The sequence below is a fragment of the Gymnoscopelus braueri genome (assembly GCF_963280865.1).
Source record: "Gymnoscopelus braueri genome assembly, chromosome: 18".
Lineage (NCBI taxonomy): Eukaryota > Metazoa > Chordata > Actinopteri > Myctophiformes > Myctophidae > Gymnoscopelus > Gymnoscopelus braueri.
The window spans coordinates 40,392,349-40,413,896 of NC_137618.1; the positions used below are offsets into that span (position 1 = coordinate 40,392,349).

General features: G+C 39.1%; 1 protein-coding gene and 1 long non-coding RNA gene across 2 annotated transcripts; both read left to right on the forward strand.

Annotated features, from left to right (window-relative positions):
• Nucleotides 1–9,639: 9,639 nt before the first annotated feature.
• Nucleotides 9,640–16,542, forward strand: LOC308073370 (butyrophilin subfamily 3 member A2-like; the record flags this gene model as incomplete). The annotated part of the gene is made up of 7 exons (XM_080412241.1): nucleotides 9,640–9,696; nucleotides 10,497–10,728; nucleotides 13,120–13,224; nucleotides 13,603–13,929; nucleotides 15,043–15,330; nucleotides 15,973–16,104; nucleotides 16,427–16,542. 7 exons carry the CDS (start codon nucleotides 9,640–9,642, stop codon nucleotides 16,540–16,542), a joined length of 1,257 nt encoding a protein of 418 aa, XP_080268367.1.
• Nucleotides 16,543–19,912: 3,370 nt separating this feature from the next.
• Nucleotides 19,913–21,059, forward strand: LOC308106115. Its single transcript, XR_013934968.1, has 3 exons — nucleotides 19,913–20,043; nucleotides 20,456–20,566; nucleotides 20,995–21,059. It is a non-coding gene; the product is annotated as an uncharacterized lncRNA (long non-coding RNA).
• The last annotated feature ends 489 nt before the right edge of the window (nucleotides 21,060–21,548 follow it).

A 21,548-nucleotide genomic window follows, 5' to 3' on the forward strand; every position in this document is an offset into this window, starting at 1 on the left:
ATATTTTAGTAGAACCTGCTCCAGTAATGCTATGGAAGATGCCCATATGTTATATTATTTCCTTAGACACATACTGTATTAAATCTCATTATATAAGGTAGATTTCCTACTTCATCCTACAGTACTTAAAGCAAAATGACTTTGGCAGAGGTTTAGGTTGTGTAGTTACCTTGCTGTGAAGTAACTCCAAATATTGGCAAGATATCATCAATAGTTGCTCTGTTATGTATGTTCCAAAATAGTCTTCTACATTTGCTTACATTGCACAAAGAAACAGGTCTTAAAGTGACTCTTTTAGCAAACAAACAAATGCAAACAAAGCTGATTCTGCCAACATTACAAAATCGGACACATCTTTTATATAATTTGTATAAAATGTAAACTTCCTGTTGATTTTGCTATTTGAATTAGGATAGGCCTACACACATTTACATATATACACAGTGTGTGTGTGTGTGTGTGTGTGTGTGTGTGTGTGTGTGTGTGTGTGTGTGTGTGTGTGTGTGTGTGTGTGTGTGTGTGTGTGTGTGTGTGTGTGTATGTGCGCACTGTGGAGATGGGGGGCGGGGGGTTTCATTACCCACCTATTGCTTGGATTTAGTTCACATTTGCTCTAATAGTGACTTGATTTTTTAGTGTATATCCTACACCTCAGAGCAATATTAATATCAAAATATGTATTTATTATCACATTTAGGCCTTCCGACCATTAAATGCAAAGTTGTCATAGAGAGAAATTTCAGAAAGTTACTTGTGTGTGAGAGAGAGAGAAAGAAAAAGGGAAACGGAAAGCGTAGGTAGGTTTCCTGGTTTCACTGACAGAAGAGAGAGAGAGAGAGAGAGAGAGAGAGAGAGAGAGAGAGAGAGAGAGAGAGAGAGAGAGAGAGAGAGAGAGAGAGAGATAGAGAGCTTTGTAGATCGGCTATTTTCTTTTCAAATGGCCGAAATTAGGGCTGAGATCTACTATTTTCAAAATAATTTAAAGAAAGAAAGAAAGAAAGAAAGAAGGACATTATGAAATGTATTCATGGGTTCATGTATATATATATATATATATATATATATATATATATATATACACACACACACACACACACACACACACACACACACACACACACACACACACACACACACACATGACAGTCATGGGGACTGGTTGCTCTCATTGAGCAATATTTTGAGTTACTTCACAGCAAGGTAACTACACAACCTAAACCTCTGCCAAAGTCATTTTGCTTTAAGTACTGTAGGATGAAGTAGGAAATCTACCTTATATAATGAGATTTAATACAGTATGTCTAAGGAAATAATATAACATCTGGGCATCTTCCATAGCATTACTGGAGCAGGTTCTACTAAAATATTAGTGTGGCAAGAATTTATGTTTTCTCAGCTAAATGGGATTTAGGTTGAATATCTGAAAAGTTTTCCCTTTACCTTTAACAATAAATAAATACATACACTGTATTTTTCTGCAAATTTAGCTACCATTTGGAGGCATGTGTTTAAAACGAATGCACAATGCATTCTTTTGACACAAATGTGTTTTGAGACTAGACCCTAAATTACCTAGCCTGGTAAACCCCATTTCAGGAGTTGGTCTGGCATGAAGTCTGTTTGGCTTTCACAGCTTGGTGATACGGGAGTTCTGTAGCCCATAGTTCAGACCCATGGCTTCTACGGGAGCGTACTCAAGGTCCCTCAGCCTTATGCTCCCTCAGCCCTATGTTTCCTCAGCTCTATGTTCCCCCATCACCAAATTAGACCCTATGTTTCCTCAGCCCTACATTCCCAAATTAGACCCTATGTTCCCTCAGCCGTATGTTCCCCCATCACAAATTAGACCCTATGTTCCCACAACCCTATGTCCCCCCACCCCAAATTAGACCCTATGTTCCCTCAGCCCTATGTTCCCACTTCTCAAATTAGACGCTACCTTCCCTCAGCCCTATGTTCCCTCAGATGAGTACAAATGAGCTGATGTTTTTGCTCCCGTTTGTTTGTTCATTAACCTGTCTGTCTGTATCAGATATCTTTTAGCAAGATATCTCACAAAGTTAGACAGGTTTTTACACGGGCCAAGGAAAAACTGTAAAATCCACACGTATACACCGCGATGTGCGCAGACAAACTATATGCAGACTTTTGGGTTATGCGCTCGGTATGTATAGTTAAGTTTTGGACAGTGATTTAATTCTGTTGGAGTGTGGTCTGTGTGGGTGTGTGTGTGTGTGTGTGTGTGTGTGTGTGTGTGTGTGTGACAACCCGACGTGAAATTATTACCACCCACAACCATGAGAAGTTGATGTATACGCTGTTATTCCGACATGCTAATAACACAACCTGGATTCGAACATTGCACGTGTCCGTCTGCATGCTAGTGCTATGGAGATGATATCTAAAGCGCCGCCCCGCTCATAAAACAGTTCTTTATAAGTTTGCAGGCAGCGTCTGTCCTGGCGTTTTCTGCCGTCATGGGTGTAAAGGTCAAGTGTAGACAGCAGATAGAGATCCCATAGCGGGGCTGTAACCATGACAACAGATCCCATAGCCCAAACTCTGAATCTCCGGTGTTTATACAAAAATGTGATCAGTGATTGACTGACCGAGGTTTCCTTAATATATAATAGGATAGGATAGGATTAAAAGAGGGTGTGGCAATGTCATGTCACAAAAAGTACATTTTGAAAACAGAGAAGTTAAACCATATAGACCCAGTCCAGTACATACTTTATATAGAAGTTACAAAAAATGAATGATATTGATTTATTGATAAGCCCTAAGCATTTTTACAGTTTAACCCATTAAAAAGCCCGACAGCAGAACCTACTGCAGTACCAAGTCCACACTTTTGAGCGTGCCTCGAATGATGTCCTATATTGTAAACCAGTTCACACCCACATCCACATGTCTGATAAATGTGTCCATTTCCTTCTGCTGCTGTGTCGTGTGTTATTGAAAGTGTTGCATAGCGAGTGCTGATGGTGCCAATGTCATTATTCAGACAGCCCATTATTCCGACGTCCAGCCGCACAGGTTACAGGTTACACAGCATGCTACACATGTTACACTGTTGTTGCAGTCATAATGTTACATTATAAAGCACATTTGCCGCACACACGCACATGCACACACACACACACACACACACACACACACACACACACACACACACACACACACACACACACACACACACACACACACACACACACACACACACACACACACACACACACACACACACACACACACACACACAGTCAGAGAACCACTTTTACTGCTATTTAGCAGCATTTACAGTATATCTAGATAGAATCTATAGATTATCATGCTGGGCCCTTTCATTTGTATTTATTTGTATTTATTTTATTGACAGATGAGCTTTCACTACTTATTATTATCATTTACAAATTTACAAATATGAGGGCCACAGTAATTAATATTCCTAGGCTGACTTTTGTTTCCAGTCCACCCATGACATGAAGTTGTTGATAAAATTGACCACTTCTGTACTTAGTCATACTTCTCTTTTTTATTTTTTGTCTTCAGCTTTCTCCCATACAGTGAAAAAAGCTGTTTCATCAGCCTGTGCAGTACCATGGTTTGCAAAACAGACCTACAGTTTACAATTTACAATTGAGGCATTTAGCAGATGCTCTTAATCCAGAGCGATTTACAATACGCAAGGTAAACACATACATCAAATGCATAGAGACAGTGTAGTGCCTCAGTATTAGGATCATAGGTCAACGTCAACCAAGAACCTAGAATCAGTCTAAACAGTGCAATATCAAAACATTAATTAAACAAAATTAAATTTTAACCTTTGCATAAGACTGCATGGTCGTCAAGGCTTGGTCAAGTGCTACAGAATAAAGTGGAGTCTGAAGTGTCTTCAGATTACGGCGGAAAATTGGGAGTGAGTCTGTAGTTCTAAATGCAAAGGGGAGTTTGTTCCACAGTTTGGAAGTCTGGGACGTATGGAGCGTTGTCCCGGATGTTTTAGGGAAGGTTCTGACAGTTTCCCTGTGTCCCCTACACACAGACATGCACACACATTTGCACCAAATGATGTTGCTATGTTTACGGTTTATAGATTAGATGCCTGTAGTTGCTGGAAGTACTGTATATCAAATTGTCCTTTGGGGCAGCCGTAGCTTAGTGGGTAGAGAGGCAGTCTAGTAAGAACGTAAAATGGCACACATGAGTCAATACTGAACAGTAATGATCAAGAAGATGAGTGTAAAATAAATAATATGCAGAGTAAAATAAATAAGAATATGCAGAAAGTAAGATAAATAAGATGCAGCGAGTAAAATAAATAAGAAAATGCAGATATTCAGATAAAATAGAAGATGCAGAGAGTAAAATAAATAAGAAGATACAGAGTGCCGATGTAAACAATATGCAGAGTGCAAATAAGTAAGGATGCAAACTGCCATTTTCAACTGTTGGGTGTCTTTTGAGTCAGCTGCCAACAGTTTATGTGGCCATTTTGAACACGCACGCACGCACGCACGCCCACGCCCACACGCACACACACACACACACACACACACACACACACACACACACACACACACACACACACACACACACACACACACACACACACAGATAACCCCACTTTTACTGCTATTTAGCACCATTTACAGTATACTGTATCTAGTGTGAGATATGATCTACTGTTCCACAAATTTCAGCATAAAGTTGATGATGAAATTGACCACTTCTGTAACTGCTCACTTCTGTCTTATTTTATCTTTTTGTAATCAGTTTCCTCCCATAACGTAAAAAAAGGCAAGTAGTGTCAAAATATGAGATTGTTTCATTAGCCATGTGCAGTACAATACTAGTTTGTAAAAAAGACCTGCCCTATACAGTAGATTATCAAAAGGGCCCTTTAATTTGTATTTATTTGATTGACAGATGAACTTTCACTACTTATTATGTAATTAATTAATATTCCTATTAACTGACTTTTGTTTCCAGTCCACCCATGACATGAAGTTGGTGATAAAATTGACCACTTCTGTATCTTAGTCATACTTCTCTATTTGTTTTAATCTTTTGTCTTCAGTTTTCTCCCATAAAGTGAAAAAAGCTGTTTCATAAGCCTGTGCAGTACCATACTGTATGGTTTGCAAAATAGACCTACAATTTACAATTTACAATTCAGGTGGCCATTTTCAACTTTCAATAACTAACTTGCTGTTTAAGAGTTGTTGGCCACCCCTTCTAGCAAGGACGCAGAGGGCATTTTAGAACCGAAGGGGATGCATGCGTTTTTGTAAAAAAAAAATTGTTTTTGTAACTTTGATTCAGTTCATTCGGTTAATTCGGCACAAAGAAACTCCATGAAGTGTAGATGTCGGAGGTTTTTTATTTTTCTCTTTTCTTCATCCCAAAAGTGGGGGGGTCCCTCCCCCCCAATGGAACTGAGTATGTCCAAACCCCCCCTCCCCCCCCTCATGCGTCCCTGCCTTCTGGGATGACATAGGGACATGTGTGCCAAATGTCATGCCTGTATCCACCGCGTAATGATTTTTTACATAATTCCCCCTACTATCAGTTATCTTTATTTCTTTGCATTTGGAAGTACACGTCGGTTTGTTTACACAAGCCACCTGTCTGGTACCTTGCCAATAAATGTTTTGCAGGCTCTACCACAAATTTTAGTAAAAATGTTCAAACTTTTCATTTATTCAACACATTTTTAGGCTATCCCTTGTCATATGGCCAAGGTATAGTCAAAGAAATTAAATAAAATCGGACATGGCCTATCCTATATTAAAATTGCCTAATGCGTACCGTGAATGGTGGGTCGACATCACAAACGCAATATCCGGACTGGCGAGGCGCACCATTGCACCTTCTTAACACAACGGGTGCCAGCGTTTTATTAAAACAGATTACGTTCGGTGCCAGAAATCTCACCGTTGCGCTGCGCTGTTTAAAGCTCTAGACTCCACGACGAGCAAATCCATGTAAACAATGCATGCGTGCACGGTACACGATGGTCCTGGCTAATGCCTGGAACGATAACATCTCTCATGCGAGTCACAATGGGGGAGGGATCACACATCGATAATGACTCGTTTTCTCCACCGGAAAAAGTTTTGGAGCTACAGAGGTTTTTATCAAGGAGATAGAACGGAAGCAGATGGGGAGCCATGTGTTTTAGCACGGTGATCCATCTGTCCCTTCCTTCGCAGAATCACTGTGGGTGATTCCAGAGCTGCGCTAGCCCCTCCCGTGTGGAAAAAAACGAAAAAAACAAAAAGATTGAATAACACGTTTTCTTACCACCTATGCACCTATGCGCTACTCTTCAAAAACACGTTTTTTTTACCGTGTTTGGCACCCGATGTGTTAAGAAGACTCCAACAGGGGACCTCACCAACACATTATGGAAGGAACCGCAATGGAAACAAGCTGTAAGCTTTTTTGCGTCCTCCATCCTTTTGATTATGGTGGGTCAGACGTATGTTACATGTGACATATGTTTTATTTCATGATTTTAAAAAAAAGGTATTATTGAGGGAATATAGGGCTGAGGGAACATAAGGCTGAGGGAACATAAGCATGACTCCCCCAGGGGAAACAGCCAATTTTAACCATATTGACAAGGAAAATCGTCCACTTTATATCCATCAGAAAATGGTACAAAATGAGACCCATCAGTCTGGATCAAGTTGTTGAAGGACGTGGAGATAACATCTTATTCACTTTCTCCTCCAGATGTTTGTACATCATTGGCTAAATGTCTTGCTATTGCTGTTTTAACACCACTGTCTGTGGAACAGAAGAGGTCAGCTGACAGCTACCTCAGTTCCTCAGTTCATGCGTACATACTGTGGTCAAGTCTTTTTTCTGCACTGGGTGCATTTGTGACCACATCCACATGCATGCACATACATTAAAAGTGCGCACAAAACAGTGTGCTTGCATTTGTGTTGAAGCCAGGCAGGAACAGACAGCAGCTCAGAGTCGATCCTGCAACAGTGAAGCCCAGTTTAGGACAGGAAGTGAGTAAGATAACATCTAAACATATACAAAATATAGTAGTATATTGCAATCATGTTCAGTAATGCATAATATATGTTTTTACTTGCCGTAGTAGCACTTACCTTATAGCCTTGATGACCTTGCAGGCTTATGCAAAGGCTAAAATGTAACTTAGATAGCAAGTTATGTAGACAGATGCCAGGTCATTTGTAGACCTGGCATACTATACCGTGCATATAGTTTCAATGTACAGATACATTTATCTTGATAATATCAAGACAAATACATAATATTATTATACTGTTTAGACTTAGGATAGGTTCTTGGTTTACCTATGATCCTAGATTACTATTTCTATGCATTTGCATTACCATAACCTTGTGTTGGCTTCTGCTATTGCATCTTTATTATTACCCCAGACCATATGAGGTAGGTTTTGATAACATATGCATGCTGCATGTTACACTTTTATTTTAATGTATTGTCAAGGTTTAGAGGTTTAGAAAACGCCGTTATGATAACGGCTATCAGTCAACGCCTTAACGGACTTAGTTAATCATTAACCATATGGATGTAATATGTTTTGTTGCTATGTGGAGGTAAGATGCTGCAGCTGCACAATACCTGCCTGTATTTTAATATCTATTTTTCCGAGCTGCGGAGTAGCTTACAGTAGCTCTGGTCTTAGAAGGAGCTAGGAGAACTCCTTCTAGGAGTATAGCCGTATAGGAAACATCTAACTATTTCAGGAAGTCTGGAAACAAAGACAATTAGAGTAGAATAGAATAGCATAGAATAGGTAGGTTGACAGTGGTGGAAAAAGGTAGGCTACTCAAGTTTTGTACTTAAGTAAAAGTATCAATACTGCAATGTAGAAATACTCAAGCACAGGGAAGTAGCCTACAGTTCAATAAAAGGTCACAACGCGTCGCATTGAGATGCATTCATGTGAGCTGTAGATCGGCTATTTTCAAATAGCCAAAGTTTATATGGGGCTGAAGTGGTTAATGTATGTTTTGTAATAATCTAAATAATCTAAATCTACGAAGTAAAAGTACTAAAGTTTTCAAAAAATTGTAGTGGAGTAAAAGTACAATATTTGCCTCTGAGATGTAGTGGAGTAGAAGTAAAATTACTGAAAACTGGAGATACTCCAGTAAAGTAAAAAATACCTCAACATTGTAGGCTACTTAAGTACAGTACTTGAGTAGGCTACAATGTACTTAGTTACTTACACCACTGGTTGTTGAAGTATAACTAATGATCTGGTATTAGAACAAAATTAAATCATTTAAGAGAAATGCGGTAGGCCAGGCCTATATAAACACCTGACATGATGATGACACCCTCACATGACAAATACATTATACAAAGTTTGTTACTGAACTATAGTGTAAACTGTCCCACTAGCTGTGCGTTTTTTCTTTTGCCATTTAAGCATGTACAGACACTTCATGTCTTATTGTGTAATATAGATATACTGTACAGATATTGTATGATATTGTATCCTGATTCCTGTTTTACCCATACTGTAGTGAATATTGATCTATTGTATGGCAGCATGGTTGCTCCATTGAGTTATTTCAAGTTCAAGCTGAAATGTAACTGCAGGGCTACAGAACAACACCATTTTGTTTTAGAAATCAACCACATTTTAAAAAAATTGCACTTAATACATACAAAATAGCGGAAACAGACGATCTACAAGTTCACAACATGTCGTGTGAGATGTGACACATTGTGTGATTGTAGATCAGCTATTAAAAAAAATCTAAATAAAATCAAAATATGGCTTAAGTGTTACATTTGTAACTTCTTATTGAATATTAAATGTACGTACAATAATAAAAATAACGATATACAGTTTAATACTGTTGACCAAGTAGGTATAAGTTAGCCTGGTAAACCCTCCCTCCGGAAATCTCATTTGTAATCTATTTCAAATGCAAATGAGATTTCCGGAGGGAGGGGGGTTTACCAGGCTAGGTATAAGTCATACGGCGGAAGACTGCTTAGACATATAATTGCACAACCATTTGAATGAAGTAATGGGCTGAAACTCTTATACGAGGTGTTCTAGAATAGATCGTAATTTGTGTGATTCCATTTGATTTGTTTTATTTTTCAGAGATCCAGCATGCATGTGCCTGCTGCCAGCTGAGAGACTGTATGTGGCTTGGATGTAAACAATATGAGACACATGGACTGCTGCTAAACTAGATATGATGCATACCCACATCTGAGAAAATAGACCAACTCATCTATGACACAGGGACAGTTTTGGACGTAGATGGAGATTTCTTATTTAATTTTTTACAACAAATTGGCCAGATGTCCTGGATATCAGTTCCGTTCTTAACTGAACAGAAGTAAAACGTCCAAGAAATAATCTTTGAAATGTATTATTGATCCACGCCCAAAACTGTCCTCATACCTGCTCAGCTGACACCATGGGATGTGGTTTCGTCTTCCCGTTGGGAGACATTGGTGTATTTACTCATTCATGTTCCCTGGCAACCAATGCCATCTACACTGCTGTCATTTGCCTTCTATTGATCCCGTTCAATGCAGGTAATTGACTAGATCCTTTCTTCTTTCGTGTCTCGTCATAAAATGTCCAGCTCAATGGCGTGCAGCCACGCTTCGTCTCTGGTGCCACTAGGAAGAGGCCGGCCTCTGAAGGTGGTCTATACAGGGGACGGGTGGTGATTATGTGTTCGGCAGTCTGCTCAAGCTCCCTGCACTCACATGTTGCGCAGGCCCCGCTTCTTCATAGACGTACATTTGAAGCAGCCGACCGGGTCCCGGATGTAACGGTGGAGACGTGTGGCCTCATGCCTCCATGCCCCCAAGATGTTGCCAGACATTAATTTCTAGATATGTCCTAAGGGATAGAACTAAGAACTAAGTGCTCCATCTAAATGTCAACAAGATGTCATCAAAAAATGTTAAATAATGGCGATATATCGGCCTAACTAATATATATCAGCACTCTGGCTCTAATTAACAAAGACGGGGTCAAACAACTGCACTTTTCATGATTTGACTGGTATTGCGGCATTGTGTTGTAGGCACAATGACAATAGAGGCGCATGTGCGATGCGTTGTGAGCTTGTAGATCGGCTAATTCTGGCAAATGTTCTCATCAGAATAGGTTGGGGTTCAAATGGTAAAGCCTACTTTAACTACTTTTTACTACTACTATTACTATTGCTTCTACTACTGCTTCTACTACTGCTATTACTACTGCTACTACTACTGCTACTACTACTACTACTATATTATTATTACGACTACTGGCACTACAGCTGTCACTAGAAGTACTAATGTGTCTTTAATACTACTACTACAGAACATCACACTACATTCAATTTGCATCTCCCAAATAAATACAAAATAATACTATTATAATATACTATTGTTATCACAACTTAACCCAGCACTGCATGTGTTTTGTTTTTCTATTTTCCTTCAAAGATCAGTTCAAGGTGAGCGCTTTGTCCCAGACAATAAGAGCATCGGTTGGCGATGAGGTCATGCTACCGTGTCACCTAGACCCTCCCACCGACGCAACAGACATCACACTGGAGTGGTCCAGAGCGGACCTGAACCCACGCTTCGTCCACGTGGAACGCGACGGCCACGAGCTGGCCGACGAGAAGAACGGCCTGTACGAAGGAAGGACGACGTTACTGAAAGCAGAACTGAAAAGAGGTGACTGTCTGTCTGTTACTGCCTGTCACAATTATTACATCATCGCCTAATCACAATGATTTAAGATAATTGCAATTATTTGACATAATCGAATCCATGTTGAAAAATTTTCATACGTGTTCAAAAATCGCGGATATAGCAGATCAGATGCGACACGTTGTCAGCTTGTAGATTTTTTTTTCATGCAAGCTCCATAGTTTTGTTATTTACATAATAAGAGAAAGGGAAGCAAAAGAGGGGGGGGGGCAGGGGGATTAAGGGAAGAGGGGGAAAAAAAAAACGTAAAAATGTATTACACCTAGTATATCTATCTGGTGCGGTATGTACCTGAGGTTAGACATAAGGTGCTTGAGGTCAGTCATTTCTTTGTATATTTAAAGGTAGGGTAAGTGATTTTCTTTGGTTAAAATAAGTGTTAAATAGCTCTATATTCTGATAGTACTCATTGTTATAGAGTGTTTGTTCAGTAAAAGGAGTCTCCTTGTCTCTCCAGCTCTTTATAAAACAGAAAATGCATTTTCGTTTCAGTTTCAGTTTCATTTCCAATTTTATCCAATCAGGATAGAGAACTCAATCAGGATATAGATTAAACAAGTGAAATTGGAAGTGATGACACTAAGAAATGAGCAGACAAAATTGGAACTGGAACACTATAAAAATGAAGCTTAAAAATGGGTACTTTCTCCTGATTGGCTGAAATTTTGACACCTACCGGAAAATATATTTTCTGTTTATTAAAGAGCTGGAGAGACGGGGAGACTCCTGTTACTGAACAAACACTCTATAGCAATGATTACTATCAGAATATAGTGCTTTAACCTTTTAACAAAAAACATGTATTACACCTAGTATATCTACTGTATCTGGCGCGGTATGTACCTGAGGTTAGACATAAGGTGCTTGAGGTCAGTCATTTCTTTGTATATTTAAAGGTAGGGTAAGTGATTTTCTTTGGTTAAAATAAGTGTTAAATAGCTCTATATTCTGATAGTACTCATTGCTATAGAGTGTTTGTTCAGTAAAAGGAGTCTCCTTGTCTCTCCAGCTCTTTATAAAACAGAAAATGCATTTTCGTTTAAGTTTCAGTTTCATTTCCAATTTTATCCAATCAGGATAGAGAACTCAATCAGGATATAGATTAAACACGTGAAATTGGAAGTGATGACACTAAGAAATGAGCAGACAAAATTGGAACTGGAACACTATAAAAATGAAGCTTGAAATTTTGACACCTACCGGAAAATGCATTTTCTGTTTACACATTGAGTGCCAAGAACGCATATATGCGTTCTTTTGAATCCATCACTTGTGTGCCAAGAACGCATATATGCAGGGTTTTTTTTTTATTCGACCCAAAGACCAAGGACATATGATTTTTTGAAGATTTAAACTCCCATCCACTTCCTTGTTAACTTAAAACTTAAAAATTCTGTATCTCGGCTCCTGAGTACTTTTTTTTTCTCAATGAAAAATCTCTGGCATAAAACAGCTAAAAAATCTGAAATAACTCTGGCATTTCAAGTGTTAAAGAGCTGGAGAGACGGGGAGACTCCTGTTACTGAACAAACACTCTATAGCAATGATTACTATCAGAATATAGTGCTTTAACCTTTTAACAAAATACTTTTTGTTTTAACCCAAAAATATCACTTACAGTAGGGGAGACACGGGACAAAAGTAACAGGGGGCAAAAGTAACAGACTCAATAACTCTAATTAGAAATAAGCTAGAGGGGTGAGACTTCTTGTGCACATGCTCAGTAGGGTCCTCTCTCTGTCACTACATTTCAAAGTAAAAATACATTTAAATAAAAAATAGACATACATTTGAAAAAACACAATTTTAAAATAAAATAATTCGAATAAAAATACAAAATAATTGTAATTATGTATATAAAATATTCGTAAGTAAAAATGTTAACTTAATAAAAAATACATATTACTTAGTGATGTGCTTTTATTTGAGATAAAATGTATTAATATGACTTTTACAGTGTTACAATTGCCCCCAACCACTGTTACAGCTGTCCCCGTCACGGGGGCAATTGTAACACTGAGACTCATTGCATTCAAATTAATATTTTAGTCTTGTCCTTATTAGTGAAAGCTTAACATTTTTATTATTAATTAGGGCACATATGTTTCTTATAGCAAAAGATGACTAGGATATTTCAAGTGGTCTGTGAATTATGAAGGCAAATAAAAAAAGTGTTACTTTTGTCCCCGGTCTCCCCCTACCTTTAAGTTATTTATCATCCTCCCCCTGATTTTTTTTTCAAAGCCTAAAAGCCAAACAGAAATTTAATTATTATTTTCCAATTCACGTTCAATGGCAAAGTATTTTAATGACAATTAATCATGAGGTAACATGTCATAATGGTGACTGTTCTAGGTGACGTGTCGCTGTTCATCTCCACTGTGAACGCCTCTGATCAGGCCACATACAGATGCTTCATTCCCTCTCTGGGACAGGAGTCTTTCATTCAGCTGCATATTGGTAAGACACTATCGATAATTTTCTTGGAGAGTAGTCTATCGATTACTTTTCTATGGAGAAAAGGATTACTAGTTAATGACGTCAGCAATCTATGATCATCATCACCCAATCTATGATCATCATCACCCAGTCAGAGCTATGAGGTCAGCTGACCAGTCGCTTCTGGTTTTACCAAGAACCTGACAGAAAACAAAGGGTGACTGACTTTGCGGTGGCCGCCCCTAGACTTTGGAATAGCCTTCCCCTCTATATTAGATCTGCCCTCTATATTAGAATTCATCTCCATATTGACAAACAGATAACCAACTTCAACTTTTATAAATTAAATGAAAAATAAATGAAATAAAAGTACTGCTGTTTGTAATGTGCATTTTCCAGGAGCCACCCAGCGTGTGTTTTCATTGGTCGGTGAAGACGTTGTTCTGCCCCGCCTGCTAAAACCCCTCACTGACGTCAGCGACCTGATCTTGGAGTGGTCGCGAGCTGACGTGAGCCCCGTGGCGTACGTGTACGTCTATCGCCACCGCAGTGAGTTGGTGGACCAGAAGAATCCGGCGTACGCACGAAGGACCTTCCTGTTCGGGGAGGAGCTGAAACACGGGAACGTCTCACTGAGACTGAACCGGGTGAGACTCTCTGATGAGGGCAACTACAGGTGTTACATCCCCTCCCTCGGCAAGGAGTCTCATATCCAGCTGGTCGTAGGTGAGGAGGTTGGGAAGGTTTCTGGACAACCAGGAATCAATGTTAGATTTGACTACAATTGCATTTTACTCACATTCTTTAACCACATCAACGTCCCAAACCGTTACTTTTCAGGAAATAAAAAATAACCTGTGTTCCAATGGATCTAGCGTAGTTATTATTTAGTCACAAGCTCTTGGTCTCTCACTTTTCATTGGTTCAAATTGCATGTTTTATGTTGTTTATGTCTGTGCTCTGTAATTCTTTCCTTCTCTCTCTCTCTCTCTAATAGTGCATCTCACTTCATGTTTGTAGTAGTGCTCTTATTTGTACAGTACAGTGGAACAATAATAATAAGGAATAAGCTTACAGGAAGTAAGTCAACAGTGGAACAATAACCCTGAGACCGTGTAAGCCCCAGTATTTATCTAATTCAGTGGTGTTGGTGGAGGGCGAATCAATCAATGAATTATTACAAATAATAAAATGACAACAATGACTACAGCGACTGACAAATCACACAGGGACAGGAGTGGTAATGATTGTAATTAAACTTGGTTTTTGGTTTCATGTTGCTGTGCTGAGTCACTGGACACAATTTGAAAGTTGATGTCAGAGTTTTCTTTACACATATTCTTTAAGAATTTGGCATCTTATTCAAAGCAGAGAAAATTATTTCTGTTTGTTGACTTTGTCACATGGCTGTATTCACATGATATGCTAAATTACTGTTGTGATTTGATTTATTTGGTCATAATATGTTCTTCCCAATATGATTATTTTAACTGGACTCTTGGCAAAACCACAACCTTGCCCTATTCATGCCTTAACCACTTGAACCCCAGCATCCATATTCTGGGGGGAACATTAGCTGAAAATAGACGATCTACAAGCTTGCAACGCAATGTGCATCCATATTCTGGGGGGAACATTAGCTGAAAATAGACGATCTACAAGCTTGCAACGCAAAGTACAGAGCCAGCCAACTCAGATCTGTTTTACTAAGTATAGAAGGTTTAAGTGGTTAAATCACACAAATACCTTTCATCACTTAACACAGGTTTGATAACGACATGCATTTTCTTTCCATCGTTCTGAAACCAAGCCTGTGGAATCTTCCTTGTACTCCAACAGGTTCTGCCCCCTCTCCTGAAATCCTCTTGGTTGGTAAGAATGAAGAGGCTGATGGAGTGGTTCTCCAGTGTGACTCTAAAGGCTGGTATCCACAACCTGAGCTGTCCTGGCTGGACGGTGGAGGACAGCTTCTCCCTGCTGGACCCTCAGAGACGGTCAGAGGTGCTGACGGTCTCTACACGGTCAGACGCAACGTCACTGTGAAGAAGACTCACTGCAACACCTTCACCTGTAGAGTTCAACAACACAACATCAGCCAAACCAGAGAGAAAGACATTCGTATTCCTGGTAAGCGTTGCTAATTACTTTTATTTGTTTTATTCTTCAGGAGGAATTGAGTGGGTTTTTAAAATAAGTGTTGTGTCCCTTTCATAGACTTCAGGATCAAATGCACTGCTCCCCCTGAGTTTAAAACAGAAATGAAGTTTTATCACTGAGTGTTGTGTGTACCAGGTTCTCAAAGTGGGATCCGGGGACCTGCAGGGTCCTTTAGGGGGTTTCAGGAGTCCCCATCAAAATGAGGAACAGTTTATTCGGAAATAGCCAATCTGTGAGCTTGTAGGTCGTCGGCTATTGTTTAAAATACTGACATTGCCAGATAATTCCTTTAGATAATATAGCATTAACCTACAGTATACATAAATATGTAACTTAATTCATTAATTAATGAATGACATTATTGGGGTTTCTTGTAATCAGGTTAACAGTTAACTAGGCTTTGTTGTAACATGGAAAGAGGAGAGTGGAAATGGAACAATAAATGTGTTTATCTAATTGTGTTCATTGGCTGTGTGTGTGTGTGTGTGTGTGTGTGTGTGTGTGTGTGTGTGTGTGTGTGTGTGTGTGTGTGTGTGTGTGTGTGTGTGTGTGTGTGTGTGTGTGTGTGTGTGCGTACGTGCGTGCGTGCGTGCGTGTGTTTGTGTGTTTCAGAGGAATTATTTTCTGTGAATTCAGGTTGGACAGAAGGTTTCTCTGTGGGGTTTAGGGTTGGATTTCTACTATCTCTACTATTATCATCAGCACTAGCACTGGTTGTCATCAGATATCACAGCAATCTACTTGGTAAGTTTATCACTTATGCAAATGTTTGCCTATTGTGACTTGCCTAGAATAGGGATGCTAGGGTTCAAGTGGTTTAATTCAGAAGCAGAAGGGGGCGATACAAATAGTGAGTCTGATATGTAACCACCTAAAGAAATGCATTTGTCTTGAATTTCAAGCTGAACCAAGATAAACTATGCATTTGTAATATCAATAGATAGATAATCCCCCATATCGTCAGTATATTGACCACAGCGTGATACAGATACTTGTTGTAGATCGACTAATACAAAGACATATACAATCTTTGAACATTTTATGTTTTGATTCTGTCATGTGGTAGGCGTGCTTGGAAGAAGAGCAAGGTCGTATGGAAGGACAAAGGCCAGCCAGCAGGAGGACAGACCCCTGGAGAACATACAATCTATTAGTGATGCGCGGGCCGCGGACAGGTTATAGATTACGACGCAGTTATCGTGGGGCGGGCGAAGCGGGTCAACCTACGTAAGAAAAAACCCCCACCAAAACACTCTTCCTCTTTCTTGTGCGTGCGTCTGCGCACGCGCGCTCTCTCTCTCCCTCCCTCAGTCCCCCCCTCTCTCTCTCTCTCGGACGGGTTGGGGCGGGTTGGGCTCCTGTGCGGGACGGGCGGAACAGGTTATGAAACAACCAGACCCGTGCATCACTACAACCTATGGTTTGTGATGGTGGCACTTCACTGACCCCACAACAGGGTTCAAATCATCAGGACCCAGTCCAGGAAGTTAAGGGAACATGTCATTTGTCTGCCATGTGTTACAGTTTTTTCTTTTTCTTTCATGCAGTGTGTTGTGATTAGCTGATTGTATGTGTGTAGGTTAGCGTGCATTTTACAGTGCTGTGTGTGAGGTTCTATGTTTGTAGAAAAGCCCCCTAAGTTATATATTTAAGCACTGAATTCTATGTATTATTTGGTTCTGATATTGCATTTATAGAGGTCTAACTGTTGACACTGATTGCCAAGCTAAAAGTATCCAAGTGCCTTTTATTCTGAAAGAGCGGGTCAAATCCCGTGAGAGTTTACCACGATCTGTTGGGATTTCAGTGAGAAATTCTAGAAGCCACAGACGTTCTCAGAAACATTCCTACGACAATTCAGAGTATTCAGTATTCGTCTTTTAAGATGTTAATTCAGTTTGTTTGAGCCTGCTCCAAACTAGAATGTGTTGTGTGAGTCAATGACCATGTAAGTTCATGTTGATGTTATTATGTAACTGACACATGCTCATGAAGTTTGTAAAGTGATAAGCTAATACTTGTTGCTAATAGGCTATCTATTGTCTTAGCTCCATGTGTTGCATGGGTGCATGCCTGCCTGTCAGCAATGGCTGACGTTAAAAGATAATTATAGTTGGGTTACTTTATGCACTGTCGTTCTTTCACAAGTCCTTAATGGTTATTGAGAATAACTGCTGCATTTGATGTCTGGAGTTTATGACTGTTTATTGTATGTTTATTTGTCAAGTCATGTTGCATTCTGCCTAATTCAAGCTACACCATTTGACTGGTTTGAGATGTGTTATTATTGGTACATTGTACTTTTATTAATGCACTTACATTTCTCTACATTCTGTTTATTTCCAGAAAACCACACACATTTCAAATAATTATTGTATGCCAAGTTGTTTACATGCACTGCTGCAAAGGAGCATTCCCTTCACTACAATGTTGGGGTTGTTAGTTACTGGAGTGTTGTAAGTTACGTTGTGAATGTACTCTGTGTGTGTAATTTGTACAGTCTTTATCCTGTGTCGTTCGTCAAGTAAACGTCTCTGCGTTTGATGTTGGGTTCTTGAGTTCCTGCGTTTGGATCCTAACACCAGTTCCTGACAACGTCCTTGATCCATACAATGAAAGGATTATCCACACTCTCTTCAGTTATATTATTAATTTATTTTTAATAGGTTCACAGCAGCAGCAGTCTATCTAAAGAAATGTCCTTGACCCACCACTGTAAATCATAATACATAGTTTCTATGAGTGTCAGTATATTTGTGTGAGTTGGAACAATTAGTAGGTTAGGGTGAGCTATTGTTTTAAAACATTTTTTTGTATTGATTTAAGCGATTAGGAGTCCCTACAGACCCTACAGTTTGCCCCTCCCATTTTTATGCGAGAACTTCTGGGAACTCAGATGGAGTATTAATGAAAGGGTCTGGGAATCGGAAGGTCATCATTAATAAGAATGAAATGAGGGACGTTGATGTTTAACTGCTACGTAAATAAAAGGTCAGCAGAGGGTTTTTCAGCATCATGGACAGTGCATAATGAGTAGAGGAGTGTGAACAGGGGAATCTGTGAATTCTCTGTGGTCAACTGAAGTTATGACATGGGTGAACTCTCCAGAAATATCTCACCTGCCCTAAATGTAATTCCTGGGAACGCCACTGATAAATAGACTTGTGAATTAAGTTACATCTAAGATGACCACTCTCTGATCACTGCTTTGTCCTTCTATTCTAACAGTCTTATAAGTTGTAGTAGAAAAGTTGACTGAGCAAGTTTGATCTAGTTAAATGAACGCAGTAACGATACTTGAAGATTAAGCTAGATCACGAGTAGGCCTACCTTTGATTTTTATTACCTTTTCTTATACAAAAAAAATCTAAAATTGTGAAAATAGCCGATCTACAAGATCACAACATGTTATGCCACATGGTGTGAGCTTGTAGATTGACTTTATTAAAAAAAAATAAAAAAATAGGGTTCAAGTAAATCATTCATAATTATTTTTTTGTACATTTGGGCGCCACCAAATTTCTCTGAAAACGTCGGGGACCCCTGTTCTATAAGAACATGCTCAAAGTAGGAAATGTGAGAATTGAAGGTTAATTTGACAAAGGGACCTTAAGTGAGATTGGGAAGGAGACATGTGGCTACTGTATATAAAGGCTGCTATGCTGGGGTTCTCAACCAGTGGTCCGGGGACCACCAGTGGCCCTTGAGGATGTTCCAGGTGGTCCCCAGATAAATGATCGGAGAGTTGTTAACCAAATGGACCCTTATAGATCTTTAACTCTTGAGTGTAAAATTTAACCATTTGGTTTCATTTTGCTCTCTCAAGAGTTAAATCATTTTTAAACATCTGCATTACATGATTAAATAATTGTTATTTTGTTCAACGTTTGCCTGTCACCTCTCATATGGTACCAACATCAATACAGCATGGATGGAATAGAGGACACAATCTTAACCCATGATAACAAAATATTCTAAATGCCAAAATTGTAAATTGTAAATTGTATTTTATTAAAGGGATAGTTCACCCAAAACATTTCTATCGATTAGTCACCCCATGGACAGTTGAATTCATGGATATTTTTAGTTTTTTGTCGCATTCCTAAGACAATAATTTGACCAGCGGACTGGTAGGCAGCGGTTCCGGTAGGAGACACAAAAGAGACTCTTTGTGTCTCGCTGCCGGTCATCAAATTATTGGCTTAGGAATGCGACAAGAAAAAAACAATATCCAATGAATTCAAGCCTCCATGGGGTGACTATTAAATCGATAGATAAAAAGTCATTTTGGGTGTGAACTATCCCTTTAAAATGTAATTTTACCAATTAATTCAACTACTTTTTATAATGTTCCTTAGGATGTCTACACATATTTCTGACAAGCCAGGAATGTCAAAGAGAGTGAGGTACGATGGAGGGGTGCATTTCTCCTTTCCGACATGTCGCCTTTCCGACGTTGACGAACCCTATACCTAACCCTAACCCTAACCATAACCGCACGCGGAAGCCACTAGTCGGAGTGGTGAGATGTCGGAATGGAAGGAGCACCCCACGATGGAGGAGTCAGGGAGAAGAGGCAGGGGGTGAAAGGAGAGAAGGAGGTGAGCGTGGTACGCAGCAAACAAAGAGCAGACCGTGTCAGGGACCAGGGCTCTGACTTACAGGAGGTTACAGGAGATCAAGGTACACAATAACACATTTACAGTGATCTCACATTACAGTACTGCAGCAGCTTGTCTCCCAATATTTAAACTAGTAGTATGGTTACAAGGGACATGCCACCATGTTGGACAACCAAAAGAAAGACAAGCCTATTTCTCCTTTTGTTTAATTTTTTCAAGATGTGACCTGTTTTTTCTTTTCTTTTTTAAGTCACAGTTTCATGTTGTACGGTAAAGATATATTCTGCTACATTATTATATATCAAATATATTAACTTTTATACAGAAATTGAAGATGAAGGGATTATGAGTGCATTTCCTCAAATCACCATATAATATTAACTCAACTATATATACTGAAACATAAACAAGCAAGTCATATTAAAGCCTCTACTGTAACTCAATTAGAACTCTATTGTACTAATATCTACCAGTAAGTCAGAGAGCCATCGTCATTGAGAGAGGCATCTTCAGAGCGGCTGCAGTTTGTCTGACTCTGCTGTTTCTTCTTCAAGCAGTGAGAACCATAGACATGGCCATGTACTGTGAGTATCCGGTGGTCAATGACATTGTGTCTCACACAAAAATCCTACCATGCTTAACCACTTGAACCATGGCCTCTCCATTTTGGGCAACATTTTCAAAGTCTTCCAAAATGTTCTCCTTTTTTTCTATTCAAAAATAGCTACTGTAGCCGAGCTCACATTGCAATGCGACTCACTGTGAACTTGTAGATAGCCTATTTCCACTATTTGCCATAGGACAAAGTACTGTATACTGGTCTTAAGTGGTTAACTGTATAGTGGTTTAATTATTTAATTATTTATTATCCACATCGAGACCTATTCACATCAATACACACCTGATTAGGAAGATGTTCTTCTTCTCAAAGCTCCTTTTTAACAGAGATGCTTGACCTCATCATGAACAGTAGCACCAACTGTGTTTATCATCACTGTTTGGTCCTTTGCAGATAATTCAGCCAATAAAGAGTTACTGACCAGCTATAACAACTTGACCCTGGAGAGAGACCACTTAGAGCAGCAGGTGAGAGATGATACAAACATTATTATTTTTCATATTAATTAGTGTATTATTATTTATATTGTTATTGTCAGGAATGTAATGGTAGACCTCATCATTGCTGTTTTATCACCACTGTCACAAAACCATAATGTAAAAAATAGATATATATTTTTTAATTTGAAAGCCTATACAACTCTGCAAAGGGTGCATACTTGAGGGCAACATTGTACTTTATATCAGTGGCCTCCCTCTTTGTCAAAAAAAAAAGATCACTCAATGACTATTAATAATTACCGTTATGTTAAAAATAGGTTACACATATGGAGTCTTTATTCTATGTTTTACGTCACAGTCAAATATTCCACCTAGTAGACCTAAAACCACACCATTCTGCTATTATTACTCATGTCTTATATAACTCTGGTTTTGTATTTGACTATTATAATATTTTTTACAACTACTCTATGTGTTAGATTTGATTACCAGTGCATTAAATTCCAT